The 20,053-nt window shown below is 38.7% G+C and overlaps 1 protein-coding gene across 1 annotated transcript in view; it reads right to left on the bottom strand.

Moving 5' to 3' along the window:
• Ank3 (ankyrin 3) overlaps window positions 1-5,858 on the bottom strand; it is a 639,364-nt gene extending 633,506 nt beyond the window's left edge. Inside the window, exon 1 of the mRNA XM_058577999.1 lies at window positions 5,614-5,858. Coding sequence (XP_058433982.1) covers window positions 5,614-5,670 — 57 coding nt within the window. The 5' untranslated portion in view covers window positions 5,671-5,858. The remainder of the gene's footprint in view (window positions 1-5,613) is intronic.
• Between the last annotated feature and the right edge of the window lie 14,195 nt (window positions 5,859-20,053).

The raw sequence follows: 20,053 nt of genomic DNA, 5'->3' as shown, positions 1-20,053 counted from the left end.
ATGTCATCAGTGATAAAAATTTCAACAGCTTTAATATTGGGGTAGGGGTGTATTAAAAAAAAACAAACTAAAAGTTTATATATTTATATAAGCTTATATAAATATATTTATATAAATATATTCATATAAATATATTTATATAAACTTATATAATATATAAGTTTATATATTATATAAATATATATATTTATATATATATAATTATATATATATATATTATTAAATATATAAATATATTTATATATTTATATAAACTTAAAAGTTTCCAATATTTGGAAAATTATACTATCATCAAGAATGCCAAAGAGAAAAAGAAATGTTTATTGGAAAACAAAAAAATATATCACTTTATTATTAATTATCTGTACCTTCTTTTTTAATTTTTAATTTTTTTATTTGTTTTAATTAGTTATACATGACAGTAGAACTCATTTATGCACTTTGATATATCATACATAGGTTGGATATATTTTCTCATTTTTCTGAGAATACATGTTACAGAATCATATTGGTCATGCAGTCACATATATACATACAGTAATAGTGTCTTTAAAATCTTAATTTTTCAAAAAAGTAAACTTAAATAATGTGAGTTCCTACTATCCTTCCTATCCCCACCTTCCCTCTCCTCCCCTCCCTTCACTTCCCTCTACCTAATCTAAGGTAAGTCTATTCTTCTCTAGTACGCCCTCCCCCACTTATTGTAAATTAGCATCTGCATATTAGAGAAAACATTCGGCCTTCGGTTTTTGGGATTGGCTTATTTCGCTTAGCATGATAGTCTCCAACTCCATCCATTTACAGGCAAATGCCATAATTTCATTCTTCTTTAAAGTTGAGTAATATAAAGCAGTATCTATACTCTCTTAGCAGTTAAAATGTTTTTAAATTATTAATTGTTCCAGGTGGCACCCAAGGAGTGAAAAGATTCTTAGGTTACAGTGCTATTTAGTTGGAAAATGGGAACATGGTCCACTCTTTGATTCCTGATTTCACCGTTATGTCACTCTCCATTACTCAAGCAAAAAGATTTCAATCCATTTTCAGCCCTTACCAAATCACAACTTGCATAATCTTCCTGCAGCTCAATTTCTTTGTATATAAAATGAGGTGGGGTAATAACACCCCATAGCTTATTATAAAGTATACAGCAGATGCCATGAGAGGAGTAAGAAATCCTGGCAATGTAGTTATGTTTTCAAGATGCATGTCTTCTGTATTTCAATCGGATTATGAACTTTTTGAGAGAAAGAACCAAGACTTCACTGGGTACCTAAGAGTATCTTATTCAATAGGAGCTCAAAATGTATGTGTTTGTTTAATTCCTTGTAGTTGCTTCTAAATCTGAATATCAGCTACTCATCATTTACTCGACTCTTCATTCAACAAATATCAGTTAGGAACCTAGTACACATCATGCCCTATACTTAAAGCTAATGAGCAAAATTACACTTACATAACTTCTTTTTGCCAGATTCCATATAATCCACATGGGGGAAAGGGAAAGAGAAACCCTGTGCTTGGATAGTCCTTGATCTCATTCCTATGGTCAAACAGCATCAAATCTCAGCATTCCCCCGAGAAGCTGCATAGTACAGAAATGTAGCTAGATGCTACAGGGATAAAATAGCTACTAATGAGTCACCCTAGTAATCTTCAAAACATTTTGGGAAACAGCCTTTTTGTTTAGCAACACACAATTCTTTATTCTACAATGGCACTCAAATTAACTTGGTTCTGCCTCTTTCTCCCTATGAAGCCAGGTCCAAAATGTATGCTATGGCAAATTTTTCAATAATCCCTTCCCTTTATATCATCTGATAACGGCAGTAATGTGTCTGGTCAATGAAGTACCAAAATATTTTCTATTTTAAAGCTCTAAGAACAAACATTTAATCTCTGATTTTAAATATGGATCATCAAATATTGGCGAGTTTATCACAGGAAAAAACAAAAACTAAGACCTGAAAAGGTGTAACTTTTAGACTTAAAAACACGTAACTTTCATATGACTACTTTCCTCTTGCCCATAATAAGATGCTTAGTAATTAATCCATACAGGACATTCTCAAGAAAGGAAATTCAGGAGTAAGTCCCTTAAAACATCAAAGAGTTGGTTCTGTTTTGGTGTCCTTGATCTCACTCCTATGGTCAAATAGGAACCTAATTCATTCCTGGAAAAATTTGTCCTTTTCAATTGCAAAATCCACTGGAAGACATAGTTTGCCTACTTTTTAACATGCTGACTGTTATGGTTTAGATATGAGGTGTCCCCTGAAAGCTCATGTGTAAGATAATGCAAGAAAGTTTAGAGGTGAAATGATTGGACTATGAGAGTCTCAACCTAATCAGTGCATTAATCCCTTGATAGGGGTTAACCTGGTGGTAGGAAGGTAAGGTGCAGTAGAGGAGGCAAGTCATTGGGGGCATACCTCTGGAGTATTTATTTTGTCTTGGTGAGACGAGAAGTCTCTCTCTGCTTCCTGGTGTGATATTCTGAGCCCCTTTCTTCTGACACACTCTTTTGCCATAATGTTCTGCCTCACTTCAGGCCCCAAAGAATGGAGTTGGCCATCCACAGAATAAGACCTCTGAAAGCATGAGCCCCCAAACAACTTTTCCTCCTCTAATTGTTCTTGTCAGATCTCTGGGTCACAGCAGCCAAAAAAAAACCTGCCCCAAATACTGAAACAAGTGTAAACAAGTGTCTGGGGTATACTTCAACCATGGCTATGGATTTTGGAAATGTTACCAAATTTTTTTTTTTTTTTAGTTGTAGTTGGACACAATATATTTATTTATTTATTTACTTACTTACTTGCTTACTTACTTACTTATTTGTTTTTATGTGGTGCTGAGGGTCAAACCCAATACCTCACACATGCCAGGCAAGTGCTCTACCACTGAGTCACCACCCCAGCCCTGTCACCACATTTTTAAAAGTCCAGTCATCTGGGCTTCTAATATAAAAGAAAAAAAAAAAAAGTCTAGTAGAAAGTAGACAACATCACATCTTTAAAAGCTCTATCATGAATAGAAGACTATTTAAATTTTTTAAAGATATTTTCACATGTTGATGTTAGATAAAATTGAAAAATTGCAATGAAATGGTCCTGTTATTGCACACACCTTAGCAGTAAGGTAGTATCTCCCTGGCACTCACATTTGCAAGATTCAAGGGCACAGTTATGTGACCAGCCCAGTCAATACATACAGGGTAGTTTACTTCAGACTGATTAGAGTAATTAATAATCTTAATTTTTCAAAAAAGTAAACTTAAATAATGTGAATTTGATACCAACTATCCAATAAATTTGATTAAGTATTCTAATTCACAATCATTCTCATGTATAAGTGTCAGTTTGTTTCATCAATTTCAGGTATTTAGTTTATTAAAAAAGATAAAAGTGCCACTTACACAAACTAGAATTTCTAATAATCTCCAATTTGGATTATAAAGAATTTTTATAATTACAACAACACATTGTACAAAAATATACACACACTTTGCACATAAAAAGCAAATAGCCTTTAAATTACAAAGAAACTAACTGTAGATGATCAACCTGAGGAAAACCACAGTGAGTCCAGAACAACATTCCTTTCAATTGTTGAAATATTATTCTAGATTCAGGTATATTTGCTTTATTTATAAACTCATTAGCACTGGAAAAGGAAAAAAAATTAAGTATTGTAAAAAAGAAAATCAGTACTAACAACCACACAAAAATGCAAACAGATTCAGCATACAGTGTTTCTTTGGATTCCGAAAAATATCACTGGTCTTTCGTTGTCTGAAGGACACTGAGCCTCATTCTCTGCTATGAGCCTAGCAAATCACTCTGCAGATTATGAAGGAGATAATTTGTTTATGCCTCAACAAAAGAACAATGAGAAACATCATAAATAACAGTCCAACTCCAGACCCACAGCTCACTTATTCATTCTCTACTGATTTGGGAATGAGGAGAAACTGGCCCTTTAGATATCAGTGACTAGGTTAGAGAGATTCAACCAACTGCTTCAGTTAGTTTTTGTTTCAGAACTGTGGCTTTACCTTTACATTCACTTTCAATGTAGAAAAAAAAAAAAAATTTTTTTTTTTCTTTAAGGTACACAGGTCAGCAGATTATAAGAAGACCTGAATTGCTAAAGCAGCAATCTGTGTCCACCCTGAGACTGTCTCCTTCAGTCTTCCTACTAAAAAGCCTACTTGCTCTGGCCTACTCTACTGGAGTAAGATCTGATATGATCCTTTGATGACTCCTCTATGCTTCTAAGAGGAAGTGACCTCTTCCAAAATCAAAAACGCTTATTTTCAAACAAATAGTGTTAAAACTCAGAATGAAGGTGTCAATTAAAGCCACTGATTAACTTTGTCAAAACTTAAGTCTTCTTTTGAAGAGTATGTGATTCCTTGGGGATTTTTAGAGATGGCAACTAAAGCAAAGACATGATATGGGTTAGAAGATGTGAAACCAGGTAAACTATTGTTTTTAAGACTACTTAAAAGAGGATTTTTTTTAAATGTAGTATTATATCTTTTCCCTAAAATAGATAATGCATGCACATAGATTTAAAAAAAAAAAGTCTCAAAAGGTATGAGAAGGATAAAACTCCCTCCTCCTCTCCTTCCAGCCAGGTCTCCAAAACTCAGAGAAAACTATTGTTTCTTGGATACTCTTCCATAGGCATTCTGCACACAAGCAAACATAAGCGAGGGTTTTAAACCAATTATCCGATGTTACGCATACAATGCCAGTTCCAAAATTGCTATTAAATGCCTAAGGGTTTAAAGGTGGCAATCTGGGTTTAAAGATGGGGCTAGAGGAAAAAGTCATATCTTCAAGCTGTGGTTTTGCTCATCAAACACCCGGGTTTTATTTGGTGTGCTGTACTTGCATGCCTTCAGACGGTTCCTAGAGATACGGAGAAGGCAAACCTACCACAAGCCACCCATTAACATTACCACTATATTTGCCCTACTCTGCATTTTTACGTTCCAGTATTCATAGTGTATTTTTTTTTTTTATTTTACTGGACTAAGTAAAGTATCTCGACTAACCTTTAAAAAAAAAAAAAAAAACCTAACTCTGAAGGTAATTTTCAGAACCAGGTGATTTACTCCCGGTCGAATGTGCACCCTACTTGGGTCCTGTCCTTAGGAAGCATTCAGCCTGGCATGGAGTTGGAGGGGAGAGCCTAGAACAGAAGCCCAAAGAAGAGAGACTAGAGCTGAGGCCGCCCTGAGCCCTGGGCCATACTTTTCTTTTTCTAAACAAATGTTTCCAAGCAGAAACCCCAAGTCCTTGGGCCCCGTCTGCTTCCACGGGATGCTCGGGTTCTGGGGCAGATTACGAGCTCACGTCCGGGAACTTAAATTTCTGTTCAGTGCTGTCTGGGCAAGCAGACCCCCCACGATTGGCAGGAATCGGATCTCCCTCCGCTGCCTTCGCGGGTCAGTCCTGCACCCCCAGGAGAGAACCGCTCCAGGTAGCACGCTTTTGTCCCCAGGGGTCCAGGGATCCCCAGCCCCGAGGTCACCCGTCTGCCCGAATCCTCGCGCCCGGGAGGGGAAGGAAGCCACAGGTAGGGGGGCGGCGCGGCGCTCACCTGCGTAGGAGGGGTGCTCTCCGCGCCCGCGGGGGAGGAGGAGGTGGAGGAGGCCATGTTGTGCAGCAGCTGCTGCTGCTGCTGCTCCTTGCAGAAACTCCGCTCTCCGCCCCCGTCCCGCTCCTCCTGCCCCTAAATGTGGGACTTCTTGGGGAAAAAGTTCAGCTTCGGCTCAGGAACGCCAAGCACGGCTCCGTGACGCCCGGCCGGCGCGGCGTCTCCTCCCCCTGCTGTGTCCGCGGCGCCCGCCAGGTGCCCGCGCGGCCGGTGCGCTGGGGGCGGGCCCCGCTCAGGTAGAGGCGCGACGGGTCGGGCGGCCCAGCGCTGCTCCCCAGTCGACTCCCCCGGCTGCCCCGGCCCACGGGCATGCCCAGTCGGCCAGCCCGGGGGTCTGCGCAGCGGCCGGGCGGAGTGGACAAGAGTGAGGGATGAGTGGCCTCAAGTGGACTAGGGGCTGAAGGGGTAGCTCCAGGAACAGAGCGACAGCGACTCTTGTTTCTTCAGGGCTGACGGATTTAACTTCATTAGCCACTCCTTTTATAATAACAAAATAATATTCTCTGATTAATTGATTCTTATCAGAGCTTAAGACAGTAAAATCATTCAGCGTTTTTGCTTTTTTATTTTTTTATTAATCTACATAGCACAATCCATGTAGAAGCGATTTTTTTTTTTTTTTTGGCCAGGCAAACACCTTTGAAACAATGTTCACAGTTTCCCTTCCATGGCACCGAGGGTCTGTGGCATTCACATTGCTCCAGCTACGTGTCTAATGAAGGAGCTGTCCGGGGTGTGAGGTAGGCACTGAGCCTCAGCCAGCAAGGAAATAGGGAGCAGGATCAGAGTGTCCTTGTTTCTAGGAGCTCAGATGACACGGATTTGCAGCACCCTTGTCCTCCACAAGGCTGGCGGGTCAGTTTGACATCTGGCCACAGTCGCCACAGAACTTACTATTCCGTAGGTTAGGGTCCATGTCTCTCCAAAGGAAAATAACCTCTTGCTGCCCTGCAGTCAGGGGAAATGGCATTTAACTGTTGCATCCAGCAGGGCAAGGGCAGTAAATGACTGGGAAGAAATGTATTCCCTTTTCGTTCTTTCAGTTCTTCTAATACAAGGAGAAAGTTTCCCTTAAAACAGTAGCTAAACTCCATTTTTAATCACACAGAGAGCAGGCCCCCAGCCAAGCACTTGTGAATCTAACTGTAATTTGTAACATTGTTTCACTTTCATTGTTTAATTTCCTTGTTAATTGTTACTGTTAGTTTCTATTTATGGCAAGTGAAAGTGGTTTTCTGTTTATGGTAGGGTTCAAAATTTCTCTTTTAAGTGAGTTATGAAAATGGAAAAAATATTTAAGGAGAGTATTAGTCCAGGTGGGACTGTGATAAAAGAAAAATTCTAAAGGTAGGTAGAGAATGAACGAAGTGTGGGAAACATTTTTGCCCACAAGAGACAACTAAGGGCCAGAAAAACTCCCTAACCAGAGAACATTGCAGTGAATTAGCTGTGTCTCCTGTTTAACACTTACTTCATTTTCTCCAAAACACACATAAAACTGAATGAAATAACATTTACAGAGCATCAGATCTGTGTCTGTCCCTGCGCTAAAAACCTTATTGGTGTTATCTCATTTAGCCCTCATAAAATCCTTATAAGACACCAGCACAGTCGGGAAATTCAGAAACTTTAATTCAGTACAGGCTACACACTCATAGCACAGCAAAGATTCTGCAGGTTGGGTAGTCTCCCCCACCCCCATACTGTGAATTGAACCCAAGGGTGCTCCACTGCTAAGCTAAAATCCCCAATACACCCCTCTCTCTCTTATTTTATTTTATTTTGAGGCAGGGTCTTAATAAGTTACTGAGGCTGACCTCAAACCTGCAATTCTCCATCCTCATCTTCAAGAGTAGTGGGATTATAGATATATGCCAGAGTACCCAGCTAGATAGTCTTGAGTTTTAGAAACCACTTGAGATTTTAGCAAGTTTACAAATCCCCTGAAATTTTGTTAAATTCTGCTTGTTGTTTCATTGTGAAGAAGGTACATAGTTTTCATCAACATTTCAAAAACAATTATATGTTCTCAAAAGTTTAAATACCACTAATATAATTATTGACAAGGCTGTCCCATGCCTTGGATTTTAAGATCCATGGGGGCAAGGACCCTGCTTTATATCTTTCACTGTGCCTCTCCTGCTGCTTTCTCCTCTCAGGACTCCAACTTCTATTGGTTGATCTAAATTGGATGTGTGAAGCAGATAATATAAAGCCACCAGAAGCAGATAGGGGTAGCTTGGGAAAAGCTACCCTGATAAATCCTGCACACACAGGTATTTTTACAAGCCAGCTCTGGCACCAATACAGCCCCAAGAGCTTTCTGAAACAAGAAGCAAGAAGCCAGTCAGGTAAACAATGGAGAGAGGAAGGTATAAAAGCACTACAGGAAGTTAGCACAACAAGCAGCACCTGGGAAACAGCCCAGAAAAAGGTGCTTTCCTGCAGAGCTATTCCAGTCCAATCTGTTTATCTGGCCATCTATTTCCGAGAAATGCTCGTGTTTAGGAGCATCGCAGACATGTCCCCTCCTCCAGAGGCAGGCTACAACACAGCTGGAAATGCTGACTGCAAGAAGTAACTGGGCATCTGGCAGCAGCTTTCCTGTCTTTAAAAAGTAAATCAAAAACCTTCTCATGCAGTCTACATTTGCCTCTGATTTTGACTTTTTTTTCTCTGTCACTCTCTTCACAGCCAAGTATTTTTATTTTATTTTATTTTTTGGTACCAGGGATGGAACTCAGGGGTGCTTACCCACTGAGCCACATTCCCAGACCTTTTCGGTTTTTTATTTTGAATTTTGAGACAGGATCTTGCTAAGTTGCTTAGGGCCTCACTAAGTTGCTGAGGCTGGCTTGAACTGAGGATCTTCCTGTCTCAGCCTCCCAAGTTGCTGGGATTACAGATATGTGCCACCAAGCCTCGCACAGCCAAGTAATTTTAAAGAACAGTAGGGACACTGCTGTCTCTACTTTCTCACATACTCCTTAATTTATTGACAGCAGGGCTCTACCCTTCCTCAGCTACTGACACTATTCTTTTAGGTCATGGTTGATTTCTTTTTGCACATCAAGGACTTTTCCAGACCTCATACAATTGTCCATTGCCTTCTCCTCAAGTATCTCCTCAGATTTTGACCTCAGTCTTCCATACTCTTCAGCTCTCATCCAGTCTCCTTGTGATCTCATTCACAGTATCCCTAAGGACTCTCAGATCCAACAAAAAACAAATTCCCTGATTCCCCAAACCTGTATTTCATCTCACCTAAAATGGAACACATACTTTCTCTTTCTTAGCCCCAAGGGCAACAGAATCATGTATTCTACCAATGTCTCCTAGCTTGTTAGTGGCATCACCAAGCAACACACATTTTGAAACCAAGAGAGGAAACACTGCCTGCTTCCTCCCAGTCCAGTTAGGTACTAAGTCCTAAATAATTTTATAAAATATACCCTCTTAGGTTCAATCCCCAGCAATGGGAGGAAAAAATGCCTTTTGATCCATCCTTACTATTTCCTGGCCTTTAACCCTCTAATTTCTGTGATTTGTTGAGCAATTACTTTGTGCCAAACCATGCCAATTTTCACTTTTATTATCATCTGTCATCTAAGACAACTATAATAGCCCTCCAATTGCATTAGGTCTGCCTTCCAATGTTGTGATTTTCCTAAAATTTTGAACTGTTCATGTGGTTACCTGCTGTTAAAATTTTGTAGTAGCTTTCTTTATACTTCAGAACACAGGTTAGTGTGTATGCCTATCTACTTCTCCTACCAGATCTCAGTTGCTCAGTATCAGCATATCCATCTCCATCCCTTGTCTGTATGTCTCAAGTAATCTGCACAAGCAGCCATTCTGAATCACTAGTAATCCCCCCCAGACATCAAGACTATTGTCTTCCTGTAGGCTGTTCCCCTTCCTAGAAAATTCCTCTTCCCATCCCGGAGTCCTCTGCCTCTCAATCTCCTCTATCTGATGAACTCCTGCTAAGAAAGCCTTCCCTGCCTCTTTTTTCTGTTAAAGTGCAGTTCATTGCCCCTTCTTTGTTCTTCCAAAACACCCTACAGTGTACCTCCAATTATTTCAAAGACTGTTTCAAAATACTTTTCTGCAATTCAGAAATTTTTTTAAACTACAAAAATTTAAATCAAATTGATTTGAGGGTATATACAATATGTTTTTTTCATTTAGTGCTTTAAAGCATATGAATAGTCACAGTAAATGAAAAAGGTACTATAAATGCCCCAAATCCCTTATGGGTTATGTGATATACAGTTGTTACACCATATTACTATTCTCACAGTTTAGACTTGTGAACACATCTGCCTTCAAGGCTTTCAAATAAGTGACATAGACCACTTACTTCCTTGTCTGTGCCCCCTTCAAATACTAGCTTCTTTTGTTGTTGTTGTTGTTTGTTTCGGTGCTGAACATTGAATCCAGTGCATGCTAGGCAAGCACTCTGCCACTGAGCTGCATACCTAGACCAAACAGTAGCTTCTTAATGCTCCAATTATATCTTTTTCATGTCTAAATCCCTAGTACCTAGCACAGTCTCTGGCTTTATGAAAGTGTGCTGAATAAATCAGGGTATATTTATGAACTTGGCTTGCATATCATAGGAGTGATTCCCAAGGTCGAAACTCGATACCTCTCCTTGTTTCCCTCATGGATGTCCCTCCACTGGGCTATATTATACCTTGCATACACATCAGATTTCTCATTGCATAAGAAGAGTTTGCATATCTGTCTATCCAGTGAGACTGAGCAGATTGAGTGGGAGGATGATGATGTATTAGTCTTCATGTTTCTGGGTTCACAGTACCCAACATAATGTCAGGCACATTATACATTAATAGTACACTTTGTTGGAAGATAGAGGGTAGAAAGGAAGAGAAGGAGAGAAAGAAATGGAAGAATGAAAAAGACTAAAATATGAAGAAGGTGATTTAATTTCTATTTAGAAGACTTGAGCCATGTGTTCCAAATTCAATCATTTTACAATATTTGTCATTTCATGCATCACCTTTGTTAAATAATAAGTTAATTTAGTTTTTATCTAAACAAATTTATTCTTTAAAAACTTTGGTATCTTAATATAAAAATCATTTTATGTCCTCTAAACATGCACAAAAACAAAATATTGTTCTGAAATTCTCATTTGTTCTGCACTCTGCCCTAGGACCTCACTCTTTGATACGAAGGACACTGAGCAATTGGTTAAAGGGGAGTGAAAATTGGCACCAGATGCAGACTTTCTCTTTGATGTTAACAGAAGCTGTGAAAAAGAACTGAAAGGATACTAACGTGATTCAATATTATTTAGGTCCCTGTCCTAAGCCACCTAAAGTTACCTCGGGAACCTCCAGTTGAAGGAACCTGTATGAAACTTCCACTCTTGCCTTCACCCAGCTTCTGCATTTATGATTTCTCCACAACCACAGTTAGATACTCTATTACTCCCAGAGTCATTTCAAGTCTAATGACTTGAACTAAACAATAGGGATTTCCCACTTGACCATCAACAAGAGAGAGAGGTTGATTTTTCACATGGTGTCTATGAAATCTCCAATATACGAGGAAATAAGAGTCAATACAGAAAGCTTGAGCCTGTGGGAAATTTTATCTTTTTAAGTTCAGGAGATGATGGTTGGTGTGTTTGTTTCATAAAATAAGCGAGTAATAGAAAAGCATCTCTCAAATTGAAGACAGATATATTTGGTTACCACTAACCATGGGGACTGTGGTAGCATGTAGAAATATGTCCCTTAATTTGTAATTTTTTATGAGGGAAAACAGCTCACCAAGCACAAAGTTGAACCAACATGTTTTCTCTCTTGTGGCTTTTGGCCCTTCCCCTTGAGTGTGGTCTCAATTGGGTGGAAACCCATACTTCTAAATAAAAAATAAAGATCATGATTTAGTAATATTTTTATCAAGGTCAAGTAGAATAAGAGTCCAATGTTTTAATTCTTGAGTTAGTTTTGCAATCCCATGTAGAATTTGGTTAAATAGCTTATTTTAATGTCTATTTCCCTTTCTTAACTCCTTAAACAAATGTCTTAAACATTTGAAAAGAAATAGGGGTTATTCTGATATCTTCTATGGAATGATAAACACTGACTTAACATATTTGAGACATTAATTGTTGACTTTAAAAACCCAATCGCAAAGTAGTTTATAAAATGGAATAATGAACTTCACAGTAGAGTTAAAAGAAAAGAAAAAAGTCAGCATGGTATATTCTGTTTTGTCTCCACATTTTGTTTATATCTCATCACTTCCTCTTATGTCCTTTGGTCTGGGATTTCAAAAACATATAAAAGGGTGGTAGTATGAATCCTCAAAAATACACATAAAATTGATGTAAAGTAAAACTGATTAGCAATGAAAATAAGTTGGTAAATTTCCACCACATATTCATACAGAAAAGTAAATTGTCCTTTCTTGCCTTCACCTAAATTTCCAGTAAAGTGAACTGAGTTGATTTTAGTTGAAGGTGCTTTAGGAAAGAAAAATTTGGAATTTTCATTGGACATCTTGAACATGGGTCGGGGAAGAATAAGAGAATGATACCTTGAGAACAAGGTTGGTGAGAACAAAAAGAACCAGATTTTCTATTAAAATATTTTCTGCTTTCCCACATATTCCTCTTGGTTTTCTCTTGCATCGACCTTTTTACACTCTCTCCTGCATTCTGATTGTGTCAAACCAGAATCAGTCCTCTTAACTCAGTATGCTTTCATCTTTGTTCTAAACAATGGGTTAAAATAATCATGAAACTTGACCCACCAGCACTTTGCTCCAGGATCTAATGGAATTGCCTTTTTTCGTCTTTGTGTTTTATAAAACTGTTTCTAGTGACATTATGTGGGATTCCTTTATATATGAATCTAGGTACACAACATTTATGTGTGTGATTCAAATCAGGAATTGAACCTTAAATCTGATTTTTTTTAAAACTGGAAAGTAAGTACATAAATTATATTTGATGAAAATGGAAATGCCACTACTCCCCCAAAGCTATGTGCAAACCAGCCTCACCCTTAGGGAGTCCCAAAAATTCTTGGCTCCTTGTACTTCCTATAACTAATCATTTTATTTTACCACACTCTTCCCCTTGTCAACTCTTTCACATACAGTATGTGGCTTGCTTAAATTTCACAGTAAAATTTTGGACAGCCATATGAAATTCTTGTGGATACCCATAGGACACTCATAAAACCATAATTAGGAATTACCAACTTAGAAATATTGGCAACTAGAGACCCGATCTTCACAGTCTTCACATTTTCAGCCCAATGCAGTCCTTCTTTAAATATTAGCACTTTCTGTTCTGAACACATCCTCAGATGCTTCTGCATACAGACAGCAACTTACTATCTTACAAAAGGGTTCTCCCACCATTATGAACAGACATAATGCACCAATAAAAATGTGGGGATAAAAGAGTGCCATGTTCAAGTGCCATTTGCATCATACTTATAATAGACTTGAGTATTTATATTAACATTTTTGGAAGATGGCAATTAAGATCCTAAGAAAAAGCAATGTTTTTTTTTGTTTTTTTGTTTTGTTTTTTGCAATGCTTCCTAGAAGCGGAGATAAAGTATCTTGAGGAAGGTAGAGAGGGTCTTTCTTCATTCATCAAGATACTCACACAAAGCTGGAGGCAATTAGTCCTCCAGGCTTCCCTTCAGGAAACAGTAAGTCCAAAGTCTCTCGAAAGTAGGGACTGTGGCTGTCAAATCTACCACTTTACATCCCAGCACCTCGTACTGGAACTAGAGTATATTTAATGATAAATTAATAGTTACCCACTGCTTGGATAGTCTACTCATTTTTCATGACTCTTCCAATTTATTGATATATTTCTTCTCTATTATTTATCTTCCCTTATGCATCTCAAATGAATGAATTTAATAAAATTATTGATGAATATAATGGAAATATTAGACACTATATAAATTTTTTTTTTTTTTTAATTTTTTATTGTGGGTTGTTCAAAACATTACAAATTTCTTGACATATCATATTCCACACTTTGATTCTAGTGGGTTATGAACTCCCACCTTCACCCCATACACAGATTGCAGATTCACATCAGTTACACATCCATTGATTTACAAATTGCCATACTAGTGTCTGTTGTGCTCCGCTGCCTTTCCCATCATCCACCCTCCCCCCTCCCCACCTCTCCCCTCCCCTCCCCTCCTCTCTCTCTACCCCCTCCACTGTATAACCCTGAGGGTCTCCTTCCATTACCGTGCAATTTACCTTCTCTCTCCCTTTCCCTCCCACCTCTCATCCCTGTTAAATGTTAATCTTCTTCTCCTGTTCTTCGTCCCTACTCTGTTCTTAGTTACTTTCCTTATATCAAAGAAGACATTTGGCATTTGTTTTTTAGGGATTGGCTAGCTTCACTTAGCATAATCTGCTCTAATGCCATCCATTTCCCTGTAAATTCTATGATTTTGTCATTTTTTAATGCAGAGTAATACTCCATTGTGTATAAATGCCACATTTTTTTTATCCATTCGTCTATTGAAGGGCATCTAGGTTGGTTCCACAGTCTTGCTATTGTGAACTGTGCTGCTATGAACATCGATGTAGCAGTGTCCCTGTAGCATGCTCTTTTTAGGTCTTTAGGGAATAGACCAAGAAGGGGAATAGCTGGGTCAAATGGTGGCTCCATTCCCAGCTTTCCAAGAACTCTCCATACTGCTTTCCAAATTGGCTGCACCAATCTGCAGTCCCACCAGCAATGTACACGTGTACCCTTTTCCCCACATCCTCGCCAGCACTTGTTGTTGTTTGACTTCCTAATGGCTGCCAATCTTACTGGAGTGAGATGGTATCTTAGGGTGGTTTTGATTTGCATTTCTCTGACAGCTAGAGATGTTGAGCATTTTTTCATGTACTTGTTGATTGACTGTATGTCCTCCTCTGTGAAGTGTCTGTTCAGGTCCTTGGCCCATTTGTTGATTGGGTTGTTTGTTCTCTTATTGTCTAATTTTTTGAGTTCTTTGTATACTCTGGATATTAGGGCTCTATCTGAAGTGTGAGGAGTAAAGATTTGTTCCCAGGATGTAGGCTCCCTATTTACATGATATTATTGACTGATGTGTGTAACAATGACATTTCAAGTATATTTCAAATACTTCATTTGTTAATCATGCCTTTGCACCTGGGTCTTCTCTTTTGCAGAGCATTTGGAAAATACAACACACAACAAACTATGGATATTCCTCTGTGTGCACTATTTCCTTGATGTGCAGATACCATTCATTTTTCATGCATAATTGGAATCTAGATCGGGGGTCAATAAATGTTTCTTTTAGAGTGTCCTGCAATGAATTCTACTGCCTTGGAGTTAAAGGCAAACTTTTTACTGTGCCTACAAAGGCTGACATGCTCTGGTCCCTGCCTGCCTCTCTGACCTCATTCTTTGTCTTTTTACTCTTCTTCTGCAAGTACCAGCCATGCCAGCCTACGCACTACTTCTGAGATATACCCAGACTGCTCCAGCCTTATGGCGTGGGCACACCTTGCTCCTTCTGCCTAGAACCTCTTCCCTGCTCTTCCCCCAGTTCTTCCCCATCTGACTCCTTCATGTTCATGTCTCTGCTTCTCAGTCACTACCCACTCCCACCCCTGAAACCTTCCTTGGTCCTCTGGTCTATGCTTTATCATCATTTTTTTTTCTTTTTCTCTGCATGGAGCTCATTACTATGTGCATTTTCTTGTCTATTGTTCACATCCTGTCTGCCCACTAGAATGTAAGCTCTGTAAAAGCCAAGATCCCTTTCTCTTATCCACCGCTATATTGACTCAATATTAATTAGTGCATGGCATATAATAAGAGTTCAAGAAACATTTATAAACATCTGCTGAATGAATGTTTATGAACAAAACTCTAATGCTCTTCATCACACTTTACTCCCTCCCAGGACTGGCGGAAGCTATTTCCCATGAGAAACATCATAGCACTTGGTTGAGGAAGCATCTTGTTTATGTTATCTCTTTGCTTATCTCCTAGGGACATAGCCCCCCCCTCAAAAAAAAATGGCAACTGTGTTTGGCTGTTCAGATCAATAACTAAATATGAGAACATATTCTATTTAAAGAATAATATCCTGGAAAGTGGTGACCCCATCTTGATGTGGCTAAAATTCTATTTGTTAGATAAGCAGACTTGCTGAAATGATTTAGCTCTTAGAGTGCCCTTATTCAAAGTTCCAATTTATCTATTTATTTATTTTTACTTAATTTTATATTGGACCCAGAGGCACTTTACCACTGAGCCAAATCCCTAACCTTTTTTATTTTTTATTTTGAGACAGTGTCTTGCTAAGTTGCTTAGGGCCTCACTAAGTTGCTGAAGCTGGCTTTGAACTTGGGATCCTCCTGTCTCAGTCTTCTGAGCTGCTGGGATTACAGGTGTGTGCCATCATGCCCAGAAATTGTTTCATTTTTAAAATGATAAATTATGGTCTAGAAAGGATATCATTTTTTCCACACTAAGTTAATTAATAGGTTTCCCATAATTATGTCTTGCCATGAATAAAATCATATGTGTTTTCCTTTTTCACTGGGTTATAAGTTCTTTAAGGGTAGGGAGCATGTTTCTTTGCATTCCCCATTATGTTGAACACACAGGTCATTTAATAAGTACACCAATATCTCTAAGTGAAAAATAAGGGGGTGGGCAGACTGTTGAAGTGGTCAACCTCAGGACAGGTAAGAAGACTCTGAATTCTGAGCCAATGAAAGGGACACAATTAGCACTCGTCTTGAAATATTTGAGAGTGTGGTGCCAGGATCAAGATTTAGAATTACTCTAAGGCCCAGGACAAATAACTTCAACTTTTTCAACCTCAGTTTCCTTGTCCACTAAAAACAAGAAAGAACTAGGTGATTATTAGGGTGTCTTTCAATGCTAACACTCTCTGATTTCACATAAACTTTAATCCCACAAGGCAAAAAGGTAAGCCTGAAATTTAGTTAAAAAGACACGTTACCATTAACACTGTCTGAACAAGAAATCTAGAAAAGGGCAACCAGAATATTCAGAGTTGCTTGATCCTATATTCTTCATTTATTCACTTTTTAAATGTTGTATTTTTGAATTCTTGCAGGCATTTACTAGATGTTGTGAGAGGATTAAAACTTAGGAATATTTATTAAACATGGTGTACATTCTGAACTCCTTAAATAAATAGAAAAGAAAGCAAAGCCCTGTATAACATAGTATTTCTCAAGAACTCAGCTTCCTTACTTATGATGATGGTATTGCATTTACTCTCTGAGGAACCTTGAAAAACTGAATACAAGTTCTGCTTCCCACTTCAAAAGGAACATGACTTTACTCACTCTGAGGAATAGCAATAGGCCATTGCTACTCCAAGGAATCTGCTCAGTGCCCTTTTCAAGAACATAATGGGTCCATCCTAACAATTTTAGCTACTTAGACACATTCTTCCTAGAAATAAATTTTAAGGATATGAAGACATTGAGAAAAAATTGGGCAATGAGTGTCCTCAAGTTTAAGATTGTTTCTAATTAGACATTGCACCGAAAACTCAGAGCTCATATATGAAAGAAAATTAATGATTGTTTTCCTAAATGAGCAAACCCTTGAAATTTTGCATGGTATTATCAATAACGAATATGAAGCCAAGAGAAATTCTTTGAAACAAATTTGTATCCACCTAGAAGAAAAACTGAATTATCTTTCCATTTGCTCTATAGAAAACATTACAAAATTATTCTTAAGTCTCAGTCCCCACAAAATCTAAATATGTCAGTATTAAAGAGAAAGAATTTAGGTGAGATAAATATCAGTAAGTTAAGGAAAACCTTCCCAAAATAATTAGAATAGGACCTGGGCATAAATGAATGGGTATAATTTAGAAATTGCTAAGTGAACTCACAATTTAGAAAGAAATCACAGGATCCTTTGTCTGCTATTTCATGCAATTTGCCACATATGCCAGAGTGACTTCTCTATTGATCTGAGTTCATCGGAGGGAGGAGAGTGCTATGATCAACTAATGATGCCTGCCATCAGTCAAAAATGAGGGAAAGGGACCTTGTGCACCACATGCTTGCCTTAGAGGCTTATCCCACTGCCCATCAGCTCCTCTGCCTCCTAGACAGCAGTATGTGTTTGGTGGAAGGTGAGGGTATGGAGGTTCTGAGACAATGACAATGCAGACAAAGAGGGGATCAGTTTGACAGGACACTAGGTGAAGAAGACAGCCCCTCCACCCGTGCATTTTCCCCCATTGATTTCCCTTTTGGTCATAGCCCCTTTATTTCCACTTCTAGAAACAATCAGACATGTGGAGGAATAATGATGAAGGAAGAGAAGAGTATCTGCATGGCTTTGAAGCTCTCCAGAAACATGGAATATAAAAAGGCCAAATGGTCTCTGTCCATCTGTGAGGCCCTAGGACACAATGCTGGTTGGGTTGCACGGTGTGCATTCTGGTAGATAGCCACATCATAGATATAAACATACAATAATTACTTAAAAATCTAACATTAAAGTCTTACCATGTAACAAATTCTGTGCTAAGTACTTGTGTGAACATTTTCTTTCAGTCAAAACCAATGTAACAAATGCTGGAATCAGGTAGAACTTTCTTGACTATGGGCTCCATCATTGCTTACCAATATGATCTGGGGTAAAATATTTTTATCTAAGTCTCAATTAACTATATATAAGAAGATAAAATAATGCCCACTTTGTATTGTTGCTGTAGAAAGAAGATACTGTGCATAGAACCCATTGCATATTATACCCTCAATAAACAGATATTATTGTTTTCATGGTTAGTATTCCACCATTGATTTTTAGTGAAAATCTGGAGGAAGTGATTGATGGCAACCAGGGACAATTAGATCAAAGAAGGTCCAAAAGAGTTATGGACACAGGCCATATTTGCAGTTATTGGTGAATTAGAATGGTTTCATGACCCTGACTCCCTGCAATAGCAACAAAAATTTCCTCCCAGGGCCTTGATAAGATGATGTGTATCTGCCCCTAGAACAGATTTGGCAGGGACTCAGGAAACTGAGGAGACAGGCTTGCTTGGGCAGGTGCTCTAGATTTAACCTCAACTCTAGGCCTGTCCTCATGGTTCCTGTGCACCTCTGGCAGCCAGCTCATAAGAGTATATGGGAAGCACCCACAATATGCCAAAGCTTGAGCTAAACCATTTATCTACTAAGGCAAAGTGTCTCTTTCCTTTCTGGAGGTCAGAAGTTTTAGTTGAGTCTCACAGGGTAAAACCGGGGTATCAAAAGAATTGATTCTTTCTGAACATTCCAGGGCAGGGCAAGGGGTATCTCTTCCTCTGGAGGCTGTTCTCATTCCTTAGCCAATGGCTTTATATCACATCACCTTTTCTCCCCCTTTTCTGTTGTAACATGGCCTTCTCTTTTGTCAAATCTCTGTCTCCCTCTTACAATGATCTTACAATGATCCTTACCATTACCTTTAGGTCCCCAAAATCTCCCATCTCAAAACCCTTTAAGCACACCTGCGTGGTTCCCATTACCACATAAGGTAACATTCACAGGTTCTGGGAATTAGGATCTGGATATCTTTGGAGGTAATTATTGAGCCTACCATACTTGGTATGTTATATGATGGTATGAACTGCCTCATTTTTTATACATTTTTTTTTTAGTTGTAGATGAACACAATACCTTTATTTTATTTTTATGTGGTGCTGAGGTTCAAACCCAGTGCCTCAGGTGTGCTAGGCCAATGCTGTACCACTGAGTCTCAGCCCCAGCCATGAATTGCCTCATTCTGAAAGTGATACCAAAGACACATTTAAGCCTAATAAGGAAGACCAGGCAGAACCCTGGCACATCAAGTTAACTTTATTTCAACCCTGGCACCAGGATCCTATGTGTTCCTGCTCAATGAAGTGTTTTTAGCCTCATAGCTCTTTAAGGGGTCTCTGAGAAGAAACCTAAACCCTTCATAAATTAGAAGTCTTGAGAGTGACTTGCCTAGGTACTTCTACCATACTAGAGTCCGGGTGTTTATGCTCCAAGTCTCATACTTCCTCTCCGATTTCCTTAGAAAACTCTCATTATTTACTTAATATCTGTGAGTTGCTAAAATAACAAATGTAATCTGCTTCACAGAGGAGTGTGCCATAACCTTTCTCTGAAAGCCCGGCAGCTGGCAATTCAGCTGCTGATGGTAGAACCACCTAGGAGTATTTGAGTTGTAGTTTTGTTGTTGTTGTTTTTCTGTTTTTTTTTTTGTTTGTTTGTTTTGTTTTGTTTTGTTTTGTGGTTGTTCTTTTGTTCTAGGAGTTCTTTCTCATTGTCCTTTTCAAGCTCAATTAGAGTTGCTGGC

The sequence above is a fragment of the Marmota monax genome, unplaced genomic scaffold, assembly GCF_021218885.2.
Source record: "Marmota monax isolate L192 unplaced genomic scaffold, Marmota_monax_Labrador192_F-V1.1 WCK01_AAM20220418_F8-fsc00019, whole genome shotgun sequence".
NCBI lineage: Eukaryota > Metazoa > Chordata > Mammalia > Rodentia > Sciuridae > Marmota > Marmota monax.
Note: the sequence above shows the minus strand (reverse complement) of the source record. Positions and strands in the feature narration are given on the sequence as shown.